Raw genomic sequence first — 20,250 nt, 5'->3', positions numbered from 1 at the left:
TTATGTGGATTAGGTAAAGTTATCTTATTTACTTAGCGTGTGGAGATGATTGGTTGGAAGCTGTGGGTCAGTACTTTAAGTCTCTATCTAGTTACTTAATTGTTTATGTAGAATGAAACTACTTTTATGTTTTGTCTGGTTCATACACACACTCTAACTGCTCATGGTAGAAGGCAACTGCTCATAATTATGTCTAAAGAAAAATTCGAGGCTTTATTAAACCATAAACGGGTACTGAAACCTCAACAAATAAAGAAATAAAAAGTATTGTATTAGTCTGTCCGTCAGAGAAGCTAGGTGCTCGTTCCAAAATGTGGATTTGAATGGAAAAGAACGAGTAAGAAACCCCTTTCGTTACTCTGTATTATGTAGTAGTTCTAGTCGATAATTTTATTAAATAATTATGTAGAAGTTATTACAGATGCATGATTTGTCTTCAAGAGATAGGTTAGGTTAGGGTATTATTTTGTTTAAGACGCCAGTCGGTTTCATAAATCTCCTAGCGTCTTATCTTACGTAAAATACGCTTTAGTAGTGAATAAAACTCATGTAAAACCATTAATGAATCAAAGAATAGAAGGTTCTTTAAATGTAGTCTACTATTGAATAACAATTGAAACAGTTTACAATCCCTGCTATTGTTGCTATTGTGAACATAACCCATGTTTAATACAAATAAAACTATTTACTATTATGCAACAATCCAAACAATCATAAGTATGAGAAGTTGTTTACTCAGATTGTGTTTAGAAAGACAAAGTATAATCCTCTTGACAAAAGACAGACGGTGTCGCGGGCAAAAGTTAGTGTATGAGTAAACTGTTTATAGTGGCCGCGCCGTATGTGTGCTGTTTATTTAATGTTGTCATTCTTTATCTGTGATGAGTAAATATTAGTTTATTATACTTTCTAGGTCACTGACAAATGGAATTGTTGATTACGGGAGTTACTATTGTGCATTTGGATTTTATGTTTATGAACCAGGAAAAGTGTAGTATATTTTAGAATTCGAATTTCGTACGAATTGGTATATTAAATCTTAATTTTATATCCCGAAATTATTTGGTCATCATCATCATCATCATCAGCCTAGAGACGTCCACTGCTGAACAAAGGCCTCCCCCTTGGTCCTAATTATTTAAATTATTTGGTATGTGAAAGTAATTCGAATGGCGGACTCATTTATTTATGTTTTTGGATAAAAAGTGAGACATTTCCATGTGAATATTTATGTTGTTAAGAATACTGCAATATTTATTATATCTATCTATGAATTATACGTTTATCTATCTAGTAATAGTATCTAGTATCTAGTGACTATTTTAACAATATATAGTCTTGGAAAAAATCATCCTCCTTACTTGCAAGTAATTAAAAAGTATAACAATGGATTTCAATAAATAGACTTCAAACATGAACGTAATTTCTAACCATATTGGACAGTGTGGCGTCTTATAACACGTAAATACATGATACAAGTGAACGCGATTGTTTTAATAACAACGATAGAGCAAGTCCATACGACACACGATGAATATGTTTGTTCTAAGAAAGACCGATGCGCAGATGTTGTCAGGCGCATATTATTTGTTTTGCCATGTCAAAAGGTTGGAATTATTGAACGCATCTGTGTAAATTTAAATATAAACTTGGAGAAAACACTCTATCTTGTTAATATTAGAGCTTGTTATGCAATGCAGAGTAAAAATAATGAAATTAAAAATTACTTTTTCATTCATAAGGAGCCTTGTTATGAATGACGCAAATGATATGGAATTACGTGGAATTCGTTGTGTGGCAGTTTCATAATCGTGTTGTTCTTAATTATTTTAATTTCTGTTTACATGCGTTGGGACTAATTAAATAAAACTGAACGATCACATGAACTCTGCTGGTTAAAATAACTCTACACTTTGTAACTTCTATATAAAAGTTAATTGCAAATGTCTTACCTTTCGTGTCAGCCACAACCGCCTCAGCGATGATCTCGTTACAATGATTCACCATCATAACATAGATGTCCCCTCTTTCATCACGTTTGGCGAAGTACTCCAATGTTCCACAGTCGTCAAAGGTTTCATTGCATTTCACCCAAACTTTTCTGTTCTGAGGATCTCTTTCATTTGTCAGAGAAACGTTGTAGCGTTGCATGAATAAGTTTGAATGAGAATTGTAGCATTGTCCACTTGTGCCATTGCTGTTGACGAGGCAGTCTTCGTAATCACCGTTTGTGATGGTGCAAAGACCTGCGCAGTTGTTGTCCTGGTCGAAATATTGGGAACCTTCCCGGTCTGTGTAGCAGACGCAGGTCTCACAGATACCGCAGTAGCCATTGCCGTAGCAGTCCTCCTGGAAACGATTGGTTGTGAGACAAAGGAAATGGAAAGTGAAGATTGATTTCATAGCAAAATTGCGTTTTAGAATTACTGATGACTAATGGCCTAAAGAGTTAAAAGGTAACAAGTAATAGACGTTATGAGGAGTAAATAAAACATATTTTCAAATGACTTACATCGTTCCTGGGGTTCAGAGAGCATTGAACAACATCGCCACGTTTGGTCTCATCGCAAATTGGTTTCTCGCAAGATGCGCCGGTCCTGGGTAAGAAAATTACTTTTAGGCATAACTGTAATAGTACTGTTAATGCTAGTTGCAGTTACACAATGTAATAATGTCTATGTTCTTTTTTTTTGTTCGAAGTGCATAATATTGTAGTTATTAAGTATTGCTGAATTGGTTACATTTTTTGTATTCATTTTTTAACTGATTTATTATATCCTTGAAAGATTTAGGTCATTTCTTATTGTTCGATGTCATGCACAGACTGGAAAGGCGGACATAAAATGCCAATGGTAACGTTGGTTTTGTGGATGCATACATATATGCATGCATGCATAACCCGCGATGCCCGCAAAATTAACAAAGAAATAATATTTACAATAATAAAATCGTTTGTGGATTGCCTAGACCTAAATGATCCGATTCTTCTATCGATAACAATCAGGAGCTAATCGATTTATCAGTAGTTTACTGACGAACATCCTGGCGGATTGCCTTATTAGAATTGTTGAGGAGTTATTATCCGTTATGTCATGTGCAGTAGTAATGGTTGTATAGATAGTACGACTTCCGACGAATGTATAAAAGATTAGTTTGTGTGTCTAACATTTCATCAAACCTTTTAATTCCTAATGTTTGGACAACATTTCTGTTTTCAAAGATTTGCTTTTAAAACTAATTATTCTTTGACATGCAGCTGTTCACAAATTGTATTGCATCAAACATTTTTAATAACCTCGGCATTAAGAGCAGAGAGGAGCTCTTGTGCCACAATTAACTCCGCATCAATGTTCGAACAAAGATGGTTTTGTTGTGTTGAACTGAAATATTTACTGGTGATAGTGATAATTTGCGAAATTCAACCTTGTTTCGTTACGTTACGACATGTAATGCTTGTTTGTTTGCCTCGTGATATGATTCATTGTCCACATTACGATGAATTTAACTTTTACTTTTAGGTACTTGGTGAATATTATTATTTTTAACATTCAATTGTTGAATGCGTATATGTCACCTGCGTTGTTTATTTGTTCAAATGTTTCTGAGTTATTATACCTATAACAAGTTACCAGCTAGAGTTTATTGTTTGCACAGTTTTTATGAGCATTTTATTCAGTTAGGTTTCGTGTAAAGCTAGATTTCACTTACTTTCTAGCTTGTGTAAAATAGGCAACACAGAAATCTTTTGTGTTTCAAGATGCGATTGGGTGTTGCACCCATAGTTTCCTAAGATTACTTTAACTGTTGTTGTAAGGACCGTGACTGTTCTTTTCCGTTTGTTGCTTTAGTCATCGAAATACATTTAAATTTGTTTTAAACTCAACGGTATAGTTTTTATTTATAAACGTTACCTAGTCTCTTTATTTGTTAATTTTCCATTAAGAACTTAAACTAACTAACCGCATAAACCCGTTTTACTTGGATTTGTTAAGTAAAATGTTATTTCAATGTCGTTTTTTCCTGTATTTATTTTAGCTAAAGGTTAATTTAGCTGAATAACGTTGTTTTTGCACGTTTCGGTATGATTAATCGTTTTGACCACGTAACCACAAACAGAAATATTTTTGGATAATGAACGTATTTGGCTTTAAGATACAGTGCATATTACAGTGACACTTACCATCCAGGTTCACAGATGCAGATTCCGCAAGAATAATTGCCATTTCTGTTGCAGACTGGGGATCGAATCTCGGCGTTACCACTGCAGGGGCATGCGCAGACCACGTAGTACTTGATCTTCACTTCCTCAGCTAGTCCTACGTCGATTTTGACTTCCACATACTCGGACACTCCACCAGTAACGTTGCAGAAGTCTTGAGTAGGAGTAGCAGAGATTGTGGTGGCGCACAACCTCCCAGCACATTCAGGCTCGTCGATATCAAATTCGATGTTGAAGCTTTGAGTCGAGTGCTGAATCAACATCTTGGGCTGCAAGATAATTTAAGTCAAAAGGATGAAGAATTATAGGGGATTTAGGGCGAGATTTGATTGTACAGTTATTGAGAGGATGTGGATCTTCGATCTGTATTTTATGAGTGTTTCGAATGTGAGTCACGGTGCTCTCATGATTGAAACCTTCAAAATACTACATGCTATCATATTTTTAGCATTTGGTTAAGGATTTGTATTTGTAATATCCAGTGTTTATTAAGTATATATCGTATTAATATTACTGACTAATACCTACTTAAAAACATATTACTCAAGAATTAGATCAAAAAACTTTTTCTCCATTTAGATATCATGTCAACTTTCGTCATCATTAGAGTGTAGACTATTAAAACGTAATTATAATCATGGTATCATTATTTAAACATGGTCTACTGTAATTATAATTATTATAATAGTAGCAATTATGTCCAAGGGAATAGAGAGGCACGCTTCAAGAGATGCTGACGTTAATTCTAAAATTACTGGGACATGTTACTCTCATTGTGTCAGAATGCATCACTAGTCGTTTGCTTCCTCAAACAACTACTGCTATGGATAAAGAATGTAAGGCTAGAATGTAGATAATGCTTTGGCCTTTATACTGATCCTTTCATTTACCGAGTTATTTTTACTAGACTTCTTTAGAAGTATGATTATATTTTTTGAGAAAAGCTGACTTCATGCTAAGCGATACTTTTAATGACAATATTATTACAGTAATATTACCATATTTATAAAATGTATATATGATCTATATTACACATTATATTGCGCAGTAACCAACAATGAATCAATCAATAACATTTTGGAATGATGATGCGTGCTCTATCTCCAATATTTGCATCAGCTGCAAATATTTTGCTCGCTTATAACCTCTAATTCTCACGTCTCCATTAAACAAATTTTATTCCCTTAGTCATTCACATTTCTGCCCTATGATAATGTGCCATAAAATCGGCATTAACTTTAACAACCATAACATATTTGTAAGCAAGAAACAATTTAGGTTAATTGTTAGTGTTTCTTGAGCTAAATGGGGCTTATTTTCAACTTGACATATCACATTTCGAAGAATGTTTGACCATATCAGCGATTACGTAATAAGTGTCAACTGTCTTATTATTAACCTTTTCTGATATTGTTTACTATTCTTAGATCATTGACCTTCTATCTGACCCTTCCTTAGTGTTGTCATCACAGCATCTTGGGTGATCCATTTGCAATTAGGTTGCCTAAACAAGTGCCTCTTGTTCTGGAATGATTAGTATCCGAAGTATTATGTGATTATCACGTAATGTTTTTGGAATCCTATGCAAATTTTCTTTAACTAAGGATCATCAATTACAATGAGTGAGGAAACTAAAATTGTAGGTTTCTTCTCTATAAAGAAAAGTCGTCCTTATTATTATTGTTAACAAAAAAGCAATTCCAATGAAGCTTACCTTTGCTTTAGTTTCGGAAGTGTACTGGATATCCAGTTTGTTCTTCTTGCCAACGTAAAGAGTTCTTTCAGCAGATACTGGGTTGACTTCAATCCCTTTAGTGGATTTGTCGTCAGCTGCTGGAAGGTATTCGCGTTCTACTGGACACCATCCATCTTCGGACGTGAACACACAGTGAGAAGTCGGGAGCTGCAAAGAAAATTAAAAGCGAAATAAGTATTCGAAGAAAATATGCAAGTAATTAGTTTGTCTTATGAAATTCGAGTAGAACATATAAAAAAGAGCCCAAACGCCTTGGGGTTTGGATTGGATTTGCTTTCAACCGTTGTCTATTGATCTTAGACTTATCTAAAGAAATAAAGAATCTGATACGATATTTTAGTATACATACGTATTTTAAAGAGAAATGTTCATGTCTCCACTCGTAAAATCTCCTAACAAGGTGTGTTAGACTATAAAGCAGCCTATCAATTTGATCATAGGTGTGACATCGGGTTGAAATAGTGTTCACTGGATGTTCTAATCGAAAGTGCAAATCGTACACGCCGTTTGCTGTCCCGTTTTCTACAATGTATAATGTACGAGGCAGGTGCGTTTGAAAGTGCGGAATCGGTTTAAGGGCCAATTGAATAAGATTTGGCTTTGTGCCTTTTGAATTTTCAATTAGGTTTTATTTATTAAAGGTTTGGGCCAGCTGCAAAGCGAGTGAGACCAGTATTAAAAATAATAAACTTTAATTTCTAAGTACCTACTTGAGCAGAGTATCATTTTCCCGCTTTGAAGTAGGTAGTTACCTAAATTAATAAATGGTTTCTTAGTAAGTATTCACTTCGGTAAATTATCATCAAGTGCCTAAGTAATATAAATTAATTATCCTTTGTCCCTATTAAACATGTTGTCATTTTGACGCCTTATAAGTCTTACTTGTTTATTAATATACTTAGGTTTATTAACACAACATAAATCTAATATTGCAAGCCAATTATAACCATATAGACGGGACAAAGGAATGTGCTACAAGTCTACGGGTATATAGTTCTATTCTTCTATATATGGTACCTATGTAGTTGTTCCTAGACGTGTAATTATACAAATTGCAATGTTAAATGATGCCCGGTCAGATTGAAACTGGTTGAAATAAACTAACAACGCTAATGCGATAACTGGATGTGACAAGGGCGTGAAATTCGTTAGCAGAGCGTGCCTGTGTGCCTGTGAGACGGACGTTTTTATTCTTGTAATTTTATGGATGTAGGTTACGGATCTTTTTTTGTTTTTATAAGTAAGTTTAGCTGTTACTAATTCATCTTTGATGTTTGGCTGAGGAAAACGAATGCTTCGTTGACAGGTGCGTTCACTTTTAAGGTAATTAAAACCTCGGCTCTTATCACCAGTGTGTAAAACAGGTCCGATGCGATCGTTGGCGCAATGCCAATGATGTTCATCGTTAATGACATTAAATGGCTACCAGAATATAAACGAGACACGTATTTTAGGTTGATAGCCACTGACGCTTATACGCATATAAAATACCATATTAATTTAGACGTAAACATGGAATGTGAATATATTTTCTTTCATTTATAAACCACAATTGACATCAGTGGCTATATAAGGCAGTGTTTTAGAAAATAATATTATAGACTATGTATAAAATAGGTAGCTAACAGTTCCATATAAAATATGTGCCTACTGCGTATTCTCAGAATAATGTTAAGATAAGTTCTTATTTTGATGTATTACCATTAAAATATTGAGTTATTGTTTGTGATACCAGTACCGCAAAACACGAAGCAATCTGTTTAAATTAACCGCAACAGAAGGCATATCCGGCCAACATATTTCCATGTACCTACCTATAACAAGACTATTGGCGCCAGTGGCTCGTTCAAGTAATGACCAAGTAGACTTGCTTACTTAACAGAATACATCAACACGCTACCTGCCTTTATTAAGCACATTGTTGACTAGCGATGGTGTACGAAGGACGTATGAATAATTCGATGGAAAAGCAACAAGTAAATACCTCCAGTGAAGTTGTAAACAGAGGTAAACATCAAGCCATACATAACCAGTATAAACTGACCGTCGAATGTGCAGAAAGATTGTACAAAGCGAGACCATGATAAACTGGTTTTGTATAGCTTCATGTGTCCCGTATGTACTTGATTGCTACCTGGTTTTGCGAGATAAGTTATGGATGATAGTTACAGGTTGTATATCGATTTGCGTACTGCATTTTCCGATTATGTAAGCGGTTTGCGATTTTGCCGCGGGGTGTAAATTGTACTCGATTCTCGATACTCGGTGTATCAAATTCGATTCGGTAGTCTTTGCGTAAGTTTCGCTTCTGGATATAATTTTGCGGTGTTGTTTTGAAATGTAACTAGTATCGTTTGGATGTTTAGGAATTACGCTTGTTATCTCTCTATAGATATTTATCAAGAAAATAAATGTTTTAATAAAAGTCGGTATTTTTTATGCAAAAGTGAGTTGTTGAGCAACTGCGAAGGTGGATGTTAATTAATTAAACGACAAGACAAATTTCTTCAGGCAAAGAGCATTCTCCATTAATAACAAATCAGGTAAATTGCTTAAATTTAATCACTTTTACGTTGCTTCAGGCTAATTATAAATTAATGTAGAAATAAATTATGAGCGGTACGTACAACCCAGCATAAACTGTTGCCCATATTTATTCGTTCCAGATAATTATAATGCAAGAAACGATGGGTGTGGGGTTCGACGCCTACGCAAAAAATACTAAGTACGTACCAAAGGAATGCGGTTCACAACAGGACGGGAATAAAGAGCATTATTATAATACACTGCACCTAAATTGGACATTTATTTCATACTGTTAAAGTAATGGGGTATAAGAGAATATATTATCTACGTAATGGAGTGTAGTCAGTATCTATTTATTGGGTAAAATCTGCGTCCAATTTTAGATGCGTCTCTAAATTATTATAGCCATTAGGTGTTCTTCTCACTTCGATGAGGCCAAAGAGGTTGGGAATATTAACCATCATTTAAATATATATTGTTATAACCTTAGAATGAGATAGAGACAGGATAGTTAGGTTTTCTTTACTTTTCTTAGATTTAGTTTAGAAAAACAAAAGTTGAAAGCGATATCGTAGCGTTAACTTGATAATTACTAGTAATAGGTTTGCGTAGACAAATAAGGGCATAATTGGCTAAGTCCAAGATAAAGACCATTAAGGAATTCGGTTCAGTTTGTAGAACAAAGAACGTGATATAGGTACTTTTTTGTGGAAGTATGCTACAAACGTGATTATTTATCTTTCTGCGGGCCAATCACGAAGTCTTATGGTCGTATCTATCTCATTATAGTGTGGTTGCAGGGCAATAAACCCTTGATAGTCGGTAGGGCATGCAAGACAGTGGTAGTGGGTGTCACAATACGGCACAGATCTTGACGATTGCTCTCAACTCGAAATGATCCGAGCGATACTCTACATTATCTTGAGTGTGTGACTGAGATAGCGAGACTTACTATAATATTACGGAAGTTAGGGCTGTATTTGTACTTTTGCTAGTGTTGTGACAATGTAATCGACTAGGTAAAGGACAGAGTAGATACGTATTAGATGTGACATTTCCAGCCTATCAATAATGATACGTGTGCTATAAAAATAGGTTACTAAATCCCTTGTCATCGTTGAAAAAGTCAAGTCAATTCTAACATGTGATAATGTACTTAAAGGTCGCGCTATAATGATTGATGCATCCTCGACAATTTATTGTTCTAATAATTGGAAAATAAATTATCGTTAATAGTTTTAGAGGCCATGATAAAATTCTCGACTTGGTCTTATCGCATTGGGCCTGCGTTGGCTGTTGGCGAGCATAACACAAATAGACTATCAGACGATTATATTGTTTACTGCTTCTGTTGAGCGGTTGATTTGTGATTTTACGTACTTAATAAATTAATGCTTCGTCCTGTTATGAATCCTTATTTAGTACTAAGGTATATGCACGATATGCATCTTTATTGAGTATAAGTTTTTATGCGCGATAATATGAATTTTTTTTTTTCTATAAAATTTTATCATGCACCACCTTATTCCTTCTTTAATCCATCCCTCTTTTCATAAACTTTCCTTTCTCTATCCATCCATTTACATATTCCACGTCCACGATCTATTTGAATATATTAATATTTTTCAGCTTCTACTAAAGGTAGTCCAATCGACTGACTGTTCAACAGTTCACGTCTCTAGCTAAAGCGAGTGGGCGTCAGGCGATATGACTGCCTATAGAAAGGTTGTCTCCCTGTTGCGACACCACCGGCCACTCCAACCAGTTATAACGTAAATAAAAATAATAAGCATAACACAAGATATAAGTGTGGATTCTGATTATGTTGTTTTGTTACGAAGTTCGATAGAAAAGAGACTTGATTGAGTTGAGATGATGCTTAATCAAAGTTCGTTTTGTATAATATATTGTTTCGTGGTTTGGAAATATTAAATGATTGTATTGAGTTTTTGAGTAGAGCAATGACCTTTTAATGTTTTTATATACTTGGTTTTGAGTGAAGAGCTAACACAATAATAACTGCGTACTCAATGAAAATACTGCCAACATTTTAGAATGTCACAAAACAATTTTCAACTATAATTTCCAGACAGAGTAATCATAGCAAGTTTTTTTAAATGATTATTTTTAAAAGTAGGATTCAACTTGGGATTTTCGAGGGTTTTTTCACTTTTCTTGGCAAACTAACGTCTTAAACTTTCCCCAATGACATTTTTTTTTGCAATTTGGGAATATCCCTCTAAAACTGTTTTATTCCGTGACGCAGATTAATTCGTTTTGTTTTTCTATGGAAAATATTTTAAGGTTATTAATAAAACTCTGCGCAATCTATATAAATATATATGACAGGTGCTACCATATGGTTGATTCCGTCAATCATTTCGAAGAATTTATTACTTCGTTAAATTGTAATTGTTTGTACCTACGTAATAAAATTAATTAGATTTTCATACCTAATTTTCTTTTTGTCAGTTTATGACAATAGTAACACATGTTTACTAAATATAGAAGAACTTACAAAGAGTTTTTTATTAATTGAACTAGAACAATAGGTATTTGGCCTAACCCTTATAAATAGAAGACAAAAGTATTGTTTTTCCTAAATAATGAGATCACCCGCATCATATTTTTCTTGGTAATCCCACACCATTTGAGTCATTTTCAGAGGTATAAGTATTTCTAGAGAATAATTCTTAAAATCTTATTTTAATTAGGACGTAGACCAATAAAACTGTGGTTGTTATTATAGTTTAATTATTATAATAAAACTTTGTTCATTGTTCTAAGTATGAATTACTTTTATTAGAACTGCTGTCATTTCTTTTTTTAATATTTCCTTATTTCTCAATGTTGGTGTTTTGTTGAATGCGGTTTTGAACTTTATAAGCAAATGTTTGAACTAAAAAGCTGCCATTATTGACTGTTTGTTTAACAGTCAAATACGAAAACACATTTATTCTGTCTGCATTCCGCTGACGATTATTGTTTTAAAACTTCTGTCTGTTCTAATTCGTCATTCTACTTTTTATTTTTATTTTCTTTTCATATTTCGGCACGACGAGTTGTCGCGTACGGCAAGTAAAAATACCGGCCAAGTGCGAGTCGGACTCGCTCATGAAGGGTTCCGTAACAGCAAGTAGATGACATAATATAAAAGTTGTAAAATAACTTGGTTTCACATAGTGTTTGTATGAACGACAAAGTTATATTTGCGGTTTTTGAATATGTTTTATTTCTTAAAAACTAAGAATGATATCGCGTTCAAACCAATTTTCGTTGTTAGTTTTCATTGAAATCTACAGCATATATTTTTTTCAGTTTTCTCACTCTCTTATTTTAAAAGTTAGAGGGGGGGGGGACACATTTTTCCACTTTGATTATGACGAAAAGTTAGGAACCTTAATGTCTTTTTTAAAGACCTATCCATAGACACCCATCACGGATATGTAAGCTGAAAAAAATTTTTTTTTTAATCAGTTCCATGTATGGAGTGCCCCCCTTTAATTTTTAAATTTATTCATTTTTATTCAAAATTCTAATAGCGGTTACCGAAATACACCATCTTAAAAAGTTTCAATTATGTAAACCCAACAGTTTCGGAAATAAATGGCTGTGACATACGGACGGACGGACGGACGGACGGACGGATAGACGGATAGACGGACAGACGGACGGACGGACGGACGGACAGACGGATGGACAGACGGACGGACAGACGGACAGACGGACGGACGGACAGACATGACGAATCTATAAGGGTTCCGTTTTTTGGCATTTGGCTCCGGAACCCTAAAAGGAAAACCACAGACTGTGACATACATTCGTTATTAAAAATAAAAAACAAATACTTGTGAAGTATGTTCTTCCTACAATCTGTGACACCGGCTGAGGTCGACGCACTTTGTGTAGAATTCGCAAAAATGTAACTCCTTGGCTTGTAAACAAGTTTGTAGAAAAATCGATGACTTGTTGGCTGCATTCCAAATAGTTGTGCATCACACTACTTCTTGTCTTTCCGGCTAAACAAACATACTATATGTCTTTTACGGGAAATAAACAAGGAAAACACACTTACTCCTTGGGATTTTTTATATACTGTCTCAAGACTGTTCTACGTCATCTGTATTAACATTAGAACTTAAGATGGGATATTTACCATGTTTATTAATCCAATTCATCCGTGATCATGGCGCTTGCAACAGTGCCGAAATATCGGAAACTCATAGACATTAATAAACATGGTAAAAATTCCGTCGTAGTGTTAGTGACCATGTCAGTTTAAAAACTTATGTCATCTGTATTAGTGAAATAAACAAATGTAACGGTAAATATAATCTAAAGTTAAAATCAACAAAAATAAACAGGAGTCAAGACAAAGGGTAGAAACTCGACGTACAAGAATTAAAATAAGACCAAAAAATTAAGAGTAAACCGCTGTCGCTTTGCAAGTATTCCAAAAAGAAGATATAGGTAACAGGGATAAGTATCATCAAGATTTCTTCAAGGGACTTTTATTAAACTAGAATGTGTAAGGACTTGGTGCCAACTTTATGTTCTTCTTAAGTTTTATATTACTAAAGCTATAAAATGGTTGAATGATGTATGATATTGGGCTTGTTTTGTTGGTAGAGTAACCTACCTACTTGGTTCAAGAATTATTTTTAGATGGTACTGCTGTTACAACTTATTAGGTCATGTATGAATGAATAGTGTTATGATTAATGACAGCTAGGTCTACATAGATGGAGGGTACGATTTATCGCTTGTTGCTTAAGCTAAGTAGAATCTGAAATCTAAAGGATAATTCTTGAACCTAGCCTTGTTCATTAACTTTTATATTCATAGTTTGGTGAAACAAAGCCGACCGATTTATACGGGACAAATACTGCGGGTAGCTGATGTACTAAGGACTAACTTAAGCTATTTCTATTAGTCACAGTCTGTAATACACGCGAGTGAAGCCGCGAGCCTCAGCTAGTTTATTAATAAAATGATTCTTTCAAGTGTCCGTCCTGTTAATGGATGTATAAACATACTTCCAGCATCAAAACTTTAATTAGTAACGTACACGTGTGATTAGTTAGTGAAACTAAAATTAGAAGAGAGAGCGTTTAATAGTACGTGATTATAACATGAAATGTTTTGCTGATGCTGATGAATTTATTACGCCACACAACAGGAAGAGATGGTTTAGGAAGTGTCTTGCAACTTTTACTATAGATAGAATAACTTTTTCTACTAAATAAATAATGATATTATGGATATGATAACGATATGTCTCTACTACGCTATGCTATGCTATTTCACGCAGGTGCTACAAAATTGCCTACAACAAAAGATTAGAACCTAATGGTGATCTTTAGTAGATCATTTGTAGTTTAATTCTACAAATCTATATACTAATAACTCCATAACTATAAAGAAAAAGTTAAATGGAAAGAAACAGATAATATTGGCAACATGGTTGCTTTGTAGAGGTCAATTGTGTTTTTTTGTGTAATTTTTTTTTGTTTGAATTAAATAAGTTGCCGTATCATGCAATTTGATTGTGCAAAACATATGTATGTGTATGTACAAACAGTTACCGTAAGATTATTGAATTCAGGATATCGTGAAGGTATCATTATTATAATTCAAGTTGGTGAAGATTGCAATGATGTGGTAAAAATTAATAGGTATTCGAATGATAATTTAATTGATCTGTAAATTGAAGAGTGAAGTTTATGTCTCTTTAATATTGATTATAATATGGTCGATAACGTCTGTGACGTCTTCAAAGTTCAAAGTGAGCTTAACTTTAGATGCAGTATAATTGTATTTAGCAACATTATTTGGATGCTGATGATGATGATGATGATTGGAATGGATATCGTATACGGATAAAAATAAAAAGACTAAGTAAAAACATATTAGCTAATAATACTAGGAAGTTCCCACAAAATTCCACTTAAAAAAAATATCTAATAACCTTTATTGACCTATTAAATTCTGGGATACCACATCATTGCAATCTTCACCAACTTTTTCCATACATACACTAGGTATCTAGTTGATAAAACCATGCATCACATGCCTATTTGTCTAACATAATAGCTAATTATATTAGATCATTTGCAATAAAATGAATCGAAGAACCATATGTAAATATAGAACAACATTTGCTCGTTAAATTAAGTCGCAAGCATTCTACCAGTCAAGATTTAAGGGCATGATAAATAATAACTGACCCGGCATGAACTATGAAGAATAAAGTTCATTAAACAACCGTCTCTGATGAGATTCACGGCAATAAACTACTGTGCCAGTGTTGCCTGATACTCAATTACGCCTAGACAGCTGTAGGTACCGATTGCGATATCTTATTAACCCGTCGAGCAACATGAAATAACATGCCCTTTGTAATACCAATTTTTAAAGGCAAATCTTACGCAATGAATGTTAACAGAAAAAAATGAGATGTTTTACGCGTTCAGTGTTAAATTCCTTAATACATGTTAATAGGTAAGTGGAGCGCACGTTAATTGCATTGATTGATATGCAATGGGATGTATTAATTTTTCACGCGTACATTTTGTACGTACCCTTTTTTGGGTTTCTTCATTTCTTTATCAGCGGTAATTATTAACTGTGAGCATCTGGGTTGAGTCAGTATGGCATTAAAGCCACCGGACATTTGTATTGATCATGTATTTGTGTACTTTTACTCCTGTAGAGATAAAGCTGATTTACTGAGCTAAGGAAACCAGTTATTTTAGGATTGTAGGCGATGAAATTATGAAGTTTAATCTAGCTTTGAGTTACCGTACCGCCTTCGTCTTATTGTTTGCCGTGTAATTCTGTTGAGAAATGCTAATTTATGTGTTTTGTGCAAATCTTGCTCGTACTTTACGGGCGGTTTTTGCTTGTACGAAAATGTTCGTTAGTCACTACTTTTCAATTTGCTACGCAAGAATGTTTAGTTTTATTGTTTCTGTGTTATTTTAGTTCAAATAGCCAGTAAGTAATTGAAGACTTTTCAGACTAACGAGTCGTGATTTAATGGATGGTTGTTCGCAAGGATCTTACTCGAGCAAAGTTATTTCGTAATTAGTTAGTTAGTGCAGTGCATTTCGTGTCATGGCCAGTTGGTCAGTGCTGCACAACTCTATCGCTAAAAAAGTTTAGATCGATGCAGTTTGAAATCGATTACTTAGTGAGTAACGATAGCGACACTAATCGTTTTTTTGCTACTATTTGTAGAGGACTTTAGTTTTTAATGGAGCATTAAATGGAGTGAGGGCGTCATGGGGTATTGGTGACAAAGGGCTTATATCGTTAAGTACATTATGTGTATAATACCGAGTGAAAGGCCGAAGCCAACAAAATAAAAGTATCAGATTACAACAAACAGTTCGAACACTGCTTTGTTTTTTTTTTGGCTATTGATCAACCTCTGCCGTATGCATAGAATAGTTTAACATCAACATGGATAGAAGTCAAGATTAGTAATTTATGACTTGGATTTATGTTTTTGTAAAAAGTCACAAGACGAGTTCTATTTATTGGACCACTTTACTTTCACCGATATTTACATTTTGGAAAATGGATTATGTGTGTTATTTTATGAATGTGTTTAATTCTTACGTGACTATGGACTAGTGTTTATTGGCATTTGCCTTTGCTATATTATGAAATTTATGAATGTATACGCATACTATATTAATTTCAGAAAATATAAATAAATAAAACATTTTTCTTTTAGAATGTGTAATATTTCTTCATCACATAAGTAAGTGCTGCATAAACAAGCAGACTCCGCGATAATTTGTTTTGAGAAATCATCAGAAAAAACTGGAGCGTGTTCCATTAAAATATGGTGTCGATAAATTGTGAAATAGATAACGAAATGTCAACTTACTTAAACTGATAAACGAGCGAAATTTCCAAATAAATCATTACGATAATTTTTATAGACATTTAAAACATGGGACCCCTGACTGGACATTTTGACTCAGATCTGACCTTTTTACGGGATCTGTGTCATTCTTGGGGCCATATCTGTGGCTTCAAATGTCAGGTGTCGTGGTTCAAGCCCATTCAGAATACCAACATTGCCCAACGATCAGTAACCCCATCAATCAATCATGCAGAGGTTATGATTATCCTCAATTTAAAGTAACAAAAGGGTAACTCCGATCCAATGATAACGTGACGAAAGCATTTAAAGTTCATGCAAATAATTGTAAAAAATATATTTTTAAGTGACAAAATGTAATTGAAGATTGCGTATGTTCGCAACTTATTACTTATATCAATGATTGATGACAGTGGCGTGTGTTTCATCAAGTAAGTTTAACGGTTCCTTCGATTACACTGACGTGCATGAAAATTGTGTAACATTTTAATGTATAAAACACGGCCAGATATAGGTCAACGGGTTGTATTTATAATTTCTTGGAATGGTGTGATTGCGCGGATGTTTGCTGGTTGTGTGCACTTCATTGCACCTCGTGTGTACGAGTACTAAGCACTTTACTGGAAGTTTATTCGAGGTGATTTACATTGTATTGTATCGATAATAGTTAATGTTTGATTTCTGTAGTTACTTAAATTAGAAGTCTAGGAACTTTTATATCCGTTGTGTTGTTTTTAAAGGAAACGTTTGTTAAATTAGTAATGCAATATATACTGTGCACGTTAGTAATATTAAGATGATACAACAACAGGAGTTTTTAGTTATTTATGATTTGTCATCAGTAAATTGTCCAAGACCGGGAAGTCCGACACATTCGCAGCTTGTGCCTACGTGATTGTGCTCATGCAACGCACTACTTATGTTTTATTTTTTACTCTGTTTTACTTTTAAGATCGTAAAAAGGGACTATACAGTGAAACAGGTCTTGTTTTACTTTAGTATTTTGTTGCAAATTAATTTTCTGTCGTTTGTCTGGGTGAATGTTTAAATTGATGCTTTGTGATAGCAGTAGTTTAATGTAGAGACAAAACCAGTTTCTCATTGTCCTGATCCGTCCACATTTTCTTATCATAAGTACAAAGGCAATCCATTTCATTTATCTAGATTGCACTGTAACGCCTTCGCGTACGTCCATGTAATTTCGTTCCGTTACTAAATTATCTGGCAGTTAAATATGAATGCAGTTATTCTGCACTTCTCTTACAAAAGGATATGAATGGCAGGGAGCCAAGTTTAAAGCATTTATGGTAAAAATAACAATGATTGAATATGAGAGCGTGATTCATTGGAGTTGCAGTCATATGACGGCTTCGTGGCTTTTATATTGATTGGAAAGACAGACTAGCTCTTAATGGTTTAGACTAGACTTAAGCTAAGACTATTGTGACGATTATGACGTCATTTCTTCGTCTTAGTCCGGGTGGCGACAAGTTTGCAGTTACAGGGTTATTGCTCCAGCTACGAATTGATGTTGCAAGTGATTTTTTACTTTTTATTTCGTGAATTAAAGATTCGGTGCTTTTTCTAATCGCTTTTGTTACTTAAATAGATTCATCATCATCATGTTTTAATGGAAGGACGAATATTAAAATGTCTACAAACTACTTGTATGCCATAATGTGATTAGCTGTTAGTTTTTATACTATAAGTAGTTTGTTCTGAGGAGCGGATATTGGAAAATGGGGTAGCGCAGGAAATTCGTGTATCGATCGCTATTCCCTAGCACTTCACTTGATTGTGTATTGTCAGCTTAATGAAGATTTTATATTTACTTATGTGTATGCAATATTGATTTATAGGAACTTGAACTCTATTGGTTAGTGAGAAGGATGTAAGTAGTTTGTGGTGAACTGGGTCTCTTTGTTTTCTTTTCGCAAATAAGGAATTAGCGAATATTATTATCTAAGTTTACGTAATTTGAAATAGTGTCGTCAGTAGATTGCTCGATTGGGGAGGGCTGAACTTAAAGCAATTATAATTGAAATAAGAAATTAATCTTGTTAAAAGCTACATTTCCAAAAACATTTAGCACCTAAGTACTTACAAGATTTTGATATTTACGGGGTTCAGCTCTACAGCACTTGTTAAATAGTCCTGCTAGCGACTACTCAACCAGACGGCGAGGCATTTTAAGTGGTTGTTTCAAGTTAATCGTTTAGCAAAAGGGTTCACAGTTTTCAAGTACCGACCCTTTGGCCCTTTGATAAGAAAAAGATAACGACTTGTACTCTACAGAAAGAAGTTTTATTACAAAATTGTTAATATTTTTCGTTTTTAAAACACTTAAATGTTGCGTTGATTGCTATTGTATTTTGAAGTGTGAGAGAGCCATGTTTCAGCACGAATGGGCCGGCTCGACCTGAGTGGCCTCACAGGAAACTGACGTGAAACAACGGTTGCGTTGTGTTTTGTTGACTAAGTGAGGTTACCGGAGGCCTAATTCAAAATCATCCCAATCCCCGATTCCCTTAAATTCCTAACCCCAAAAGGTCGGCAACGCACTTGTCTCTGGTGTGCAGGTGTTTGCAGCTCTATGAATTAAATTTTGTTAATTATATTTCATTGGAAGTTTTCTCGGAATCGTTAAAGCTGATTTTATGCAATGTACACAAATACTTTCACGACCACTTTTTGTGTATGACAAATGCTGGCAGCACAAATTAGCTTAATTAGTAAAGGGACAATTTACTTAGTTGCCGGTCAAAGTCCATTCATGAATGTTGGTATAAAAAATATTATCCAGTCTTTATAGAACCATAATGAAAAATGGAATAAATACAGATATTTAGGTTGATTAACTCGAGGAAAAGAATATAGAAGTAGAGTTATTTCAATAATAAAATGAATCTTATCTTTAAACTAAAAAATCAATATTCTACTTTGCTAATATTTGCACGAGGAAGAACTTCATACATTGATCGATTGGAATTGAGCTCGCAATGAAAGGGTGTCGTATGCTAGATGATCGATGCACCACTCGACTGCACGGTTGGCGCGGTAGCTGGGCAACTGGCTGCCGTGCAACGTGTCGCGGGTTCGATTCCCGCACGGAACAACTCTTTGTGTGATCCACAGATTGTTGTTTCGGGTCTGGGTGTCATGTGCATGTGCAATTGTATGTTTGTAAACGCACCCACGACACAGGAGAAAATCCTAATGTGGGGCAACGTTTTTAAAAAAAAAAAAAAACCACTCCTGTTATTCTAGTAATACACTTAGTGCAGTGGGTCTAAACGACTGTTTGGTGATGGCGATAAAGTAGAATGTATAGTTATCTTGTCTTCACTTTTACTTTTCTTATGGGTTCTGTAAGGGACAATTAAGGGACTAAGTATTATACTTGACTGGGTTACGTAGCGCAGTACACGCATTATTGAAAAAACCTGAGACCTAACTACGTGATATCAATATCATTAATGAGCTCATTTAATCTTAATTTTCACATTTAATTATATTTTATTTCGAACAAGTACTTAGGAAAGACGTGGAAGCTACTAATTCTGTCATATCCGGAGCCATTCGCATATTTCGTAGTATAATGGTTATTTTCAAAATAAACTCAAGTTCGAAAGGCATATTGACGCATTAGTACGTAGATATTTACATAACACCATATCCTTTATGCATCTAGTGTACATAAACGTGTGGGTTCGAGAATTACTTCACATATTTGCATTTTAATGGGACGATGCTGGTCCAAGAGTCATGATTGTGAATAATCTTTAGTCTTAATTGGAGAGGCATTTGCAGTTATTTTCTGTCTGAGATGAGGTAAAGTAAATAGAGCCTTATTAA

The 20,250-nt window shown here is 34.4% G+C and overlaps 1 protein-coding gene across 1 annotated transcript in view; it reads right to left on the bottom strand.

Moving 5' to 3' along the window:
* The window catches only part of LOC118273006 (integrin beta-3), a 47,773-nt gene that overhangs the window by 20,038 nt on the left and 7,485 nt on the right, over nt 1-20,250 (bottom strand). Inside the window, exons 2-5 of the mRNA XM_035589734.2 lie at nt 5,934-6,122; nt 4,181-4,488; nt 2,513-2,597; nt 1,953-2,349 (exon numbers count right to left, since the gene is read on the bottom strand). Coding sequence (XP_035445627.1) covers nt 1,953-2,349; nt 2,513-2,597; nt 4,181-4,488; nt 5,934-6,122 — 979 coding nt within the window. The remainder of the gene's footprint in view (nt 1-1,952; nt 2,350-2,512; nt 2,598-4,180; nt 4,489-5,933; nt 6,123-20,250) is intronic.

Source organism: Spodoptera frugiperda, chromosome 1, assembly GCF_023101765.2.
Source record: "Spodoptera frugiperda isolate SF20-4 chromosome 1, AGI-APGP_CSIRO_Sfru_2.0, whole genome shotgun sequence".
In the NCBI taxonomy this organism is placed as follows: Eukaryota; Metazoa; Arthropoda; class Insecta; order Lepidoptera; family Noctuidae; genus Spodoptera; species Spodoptera frugiperda.
The sequence above is the reverse complement of the archived record's forward strand: the minus strand, read 5'-3'. Positions and strand labels throughout refer to the sequence as shown.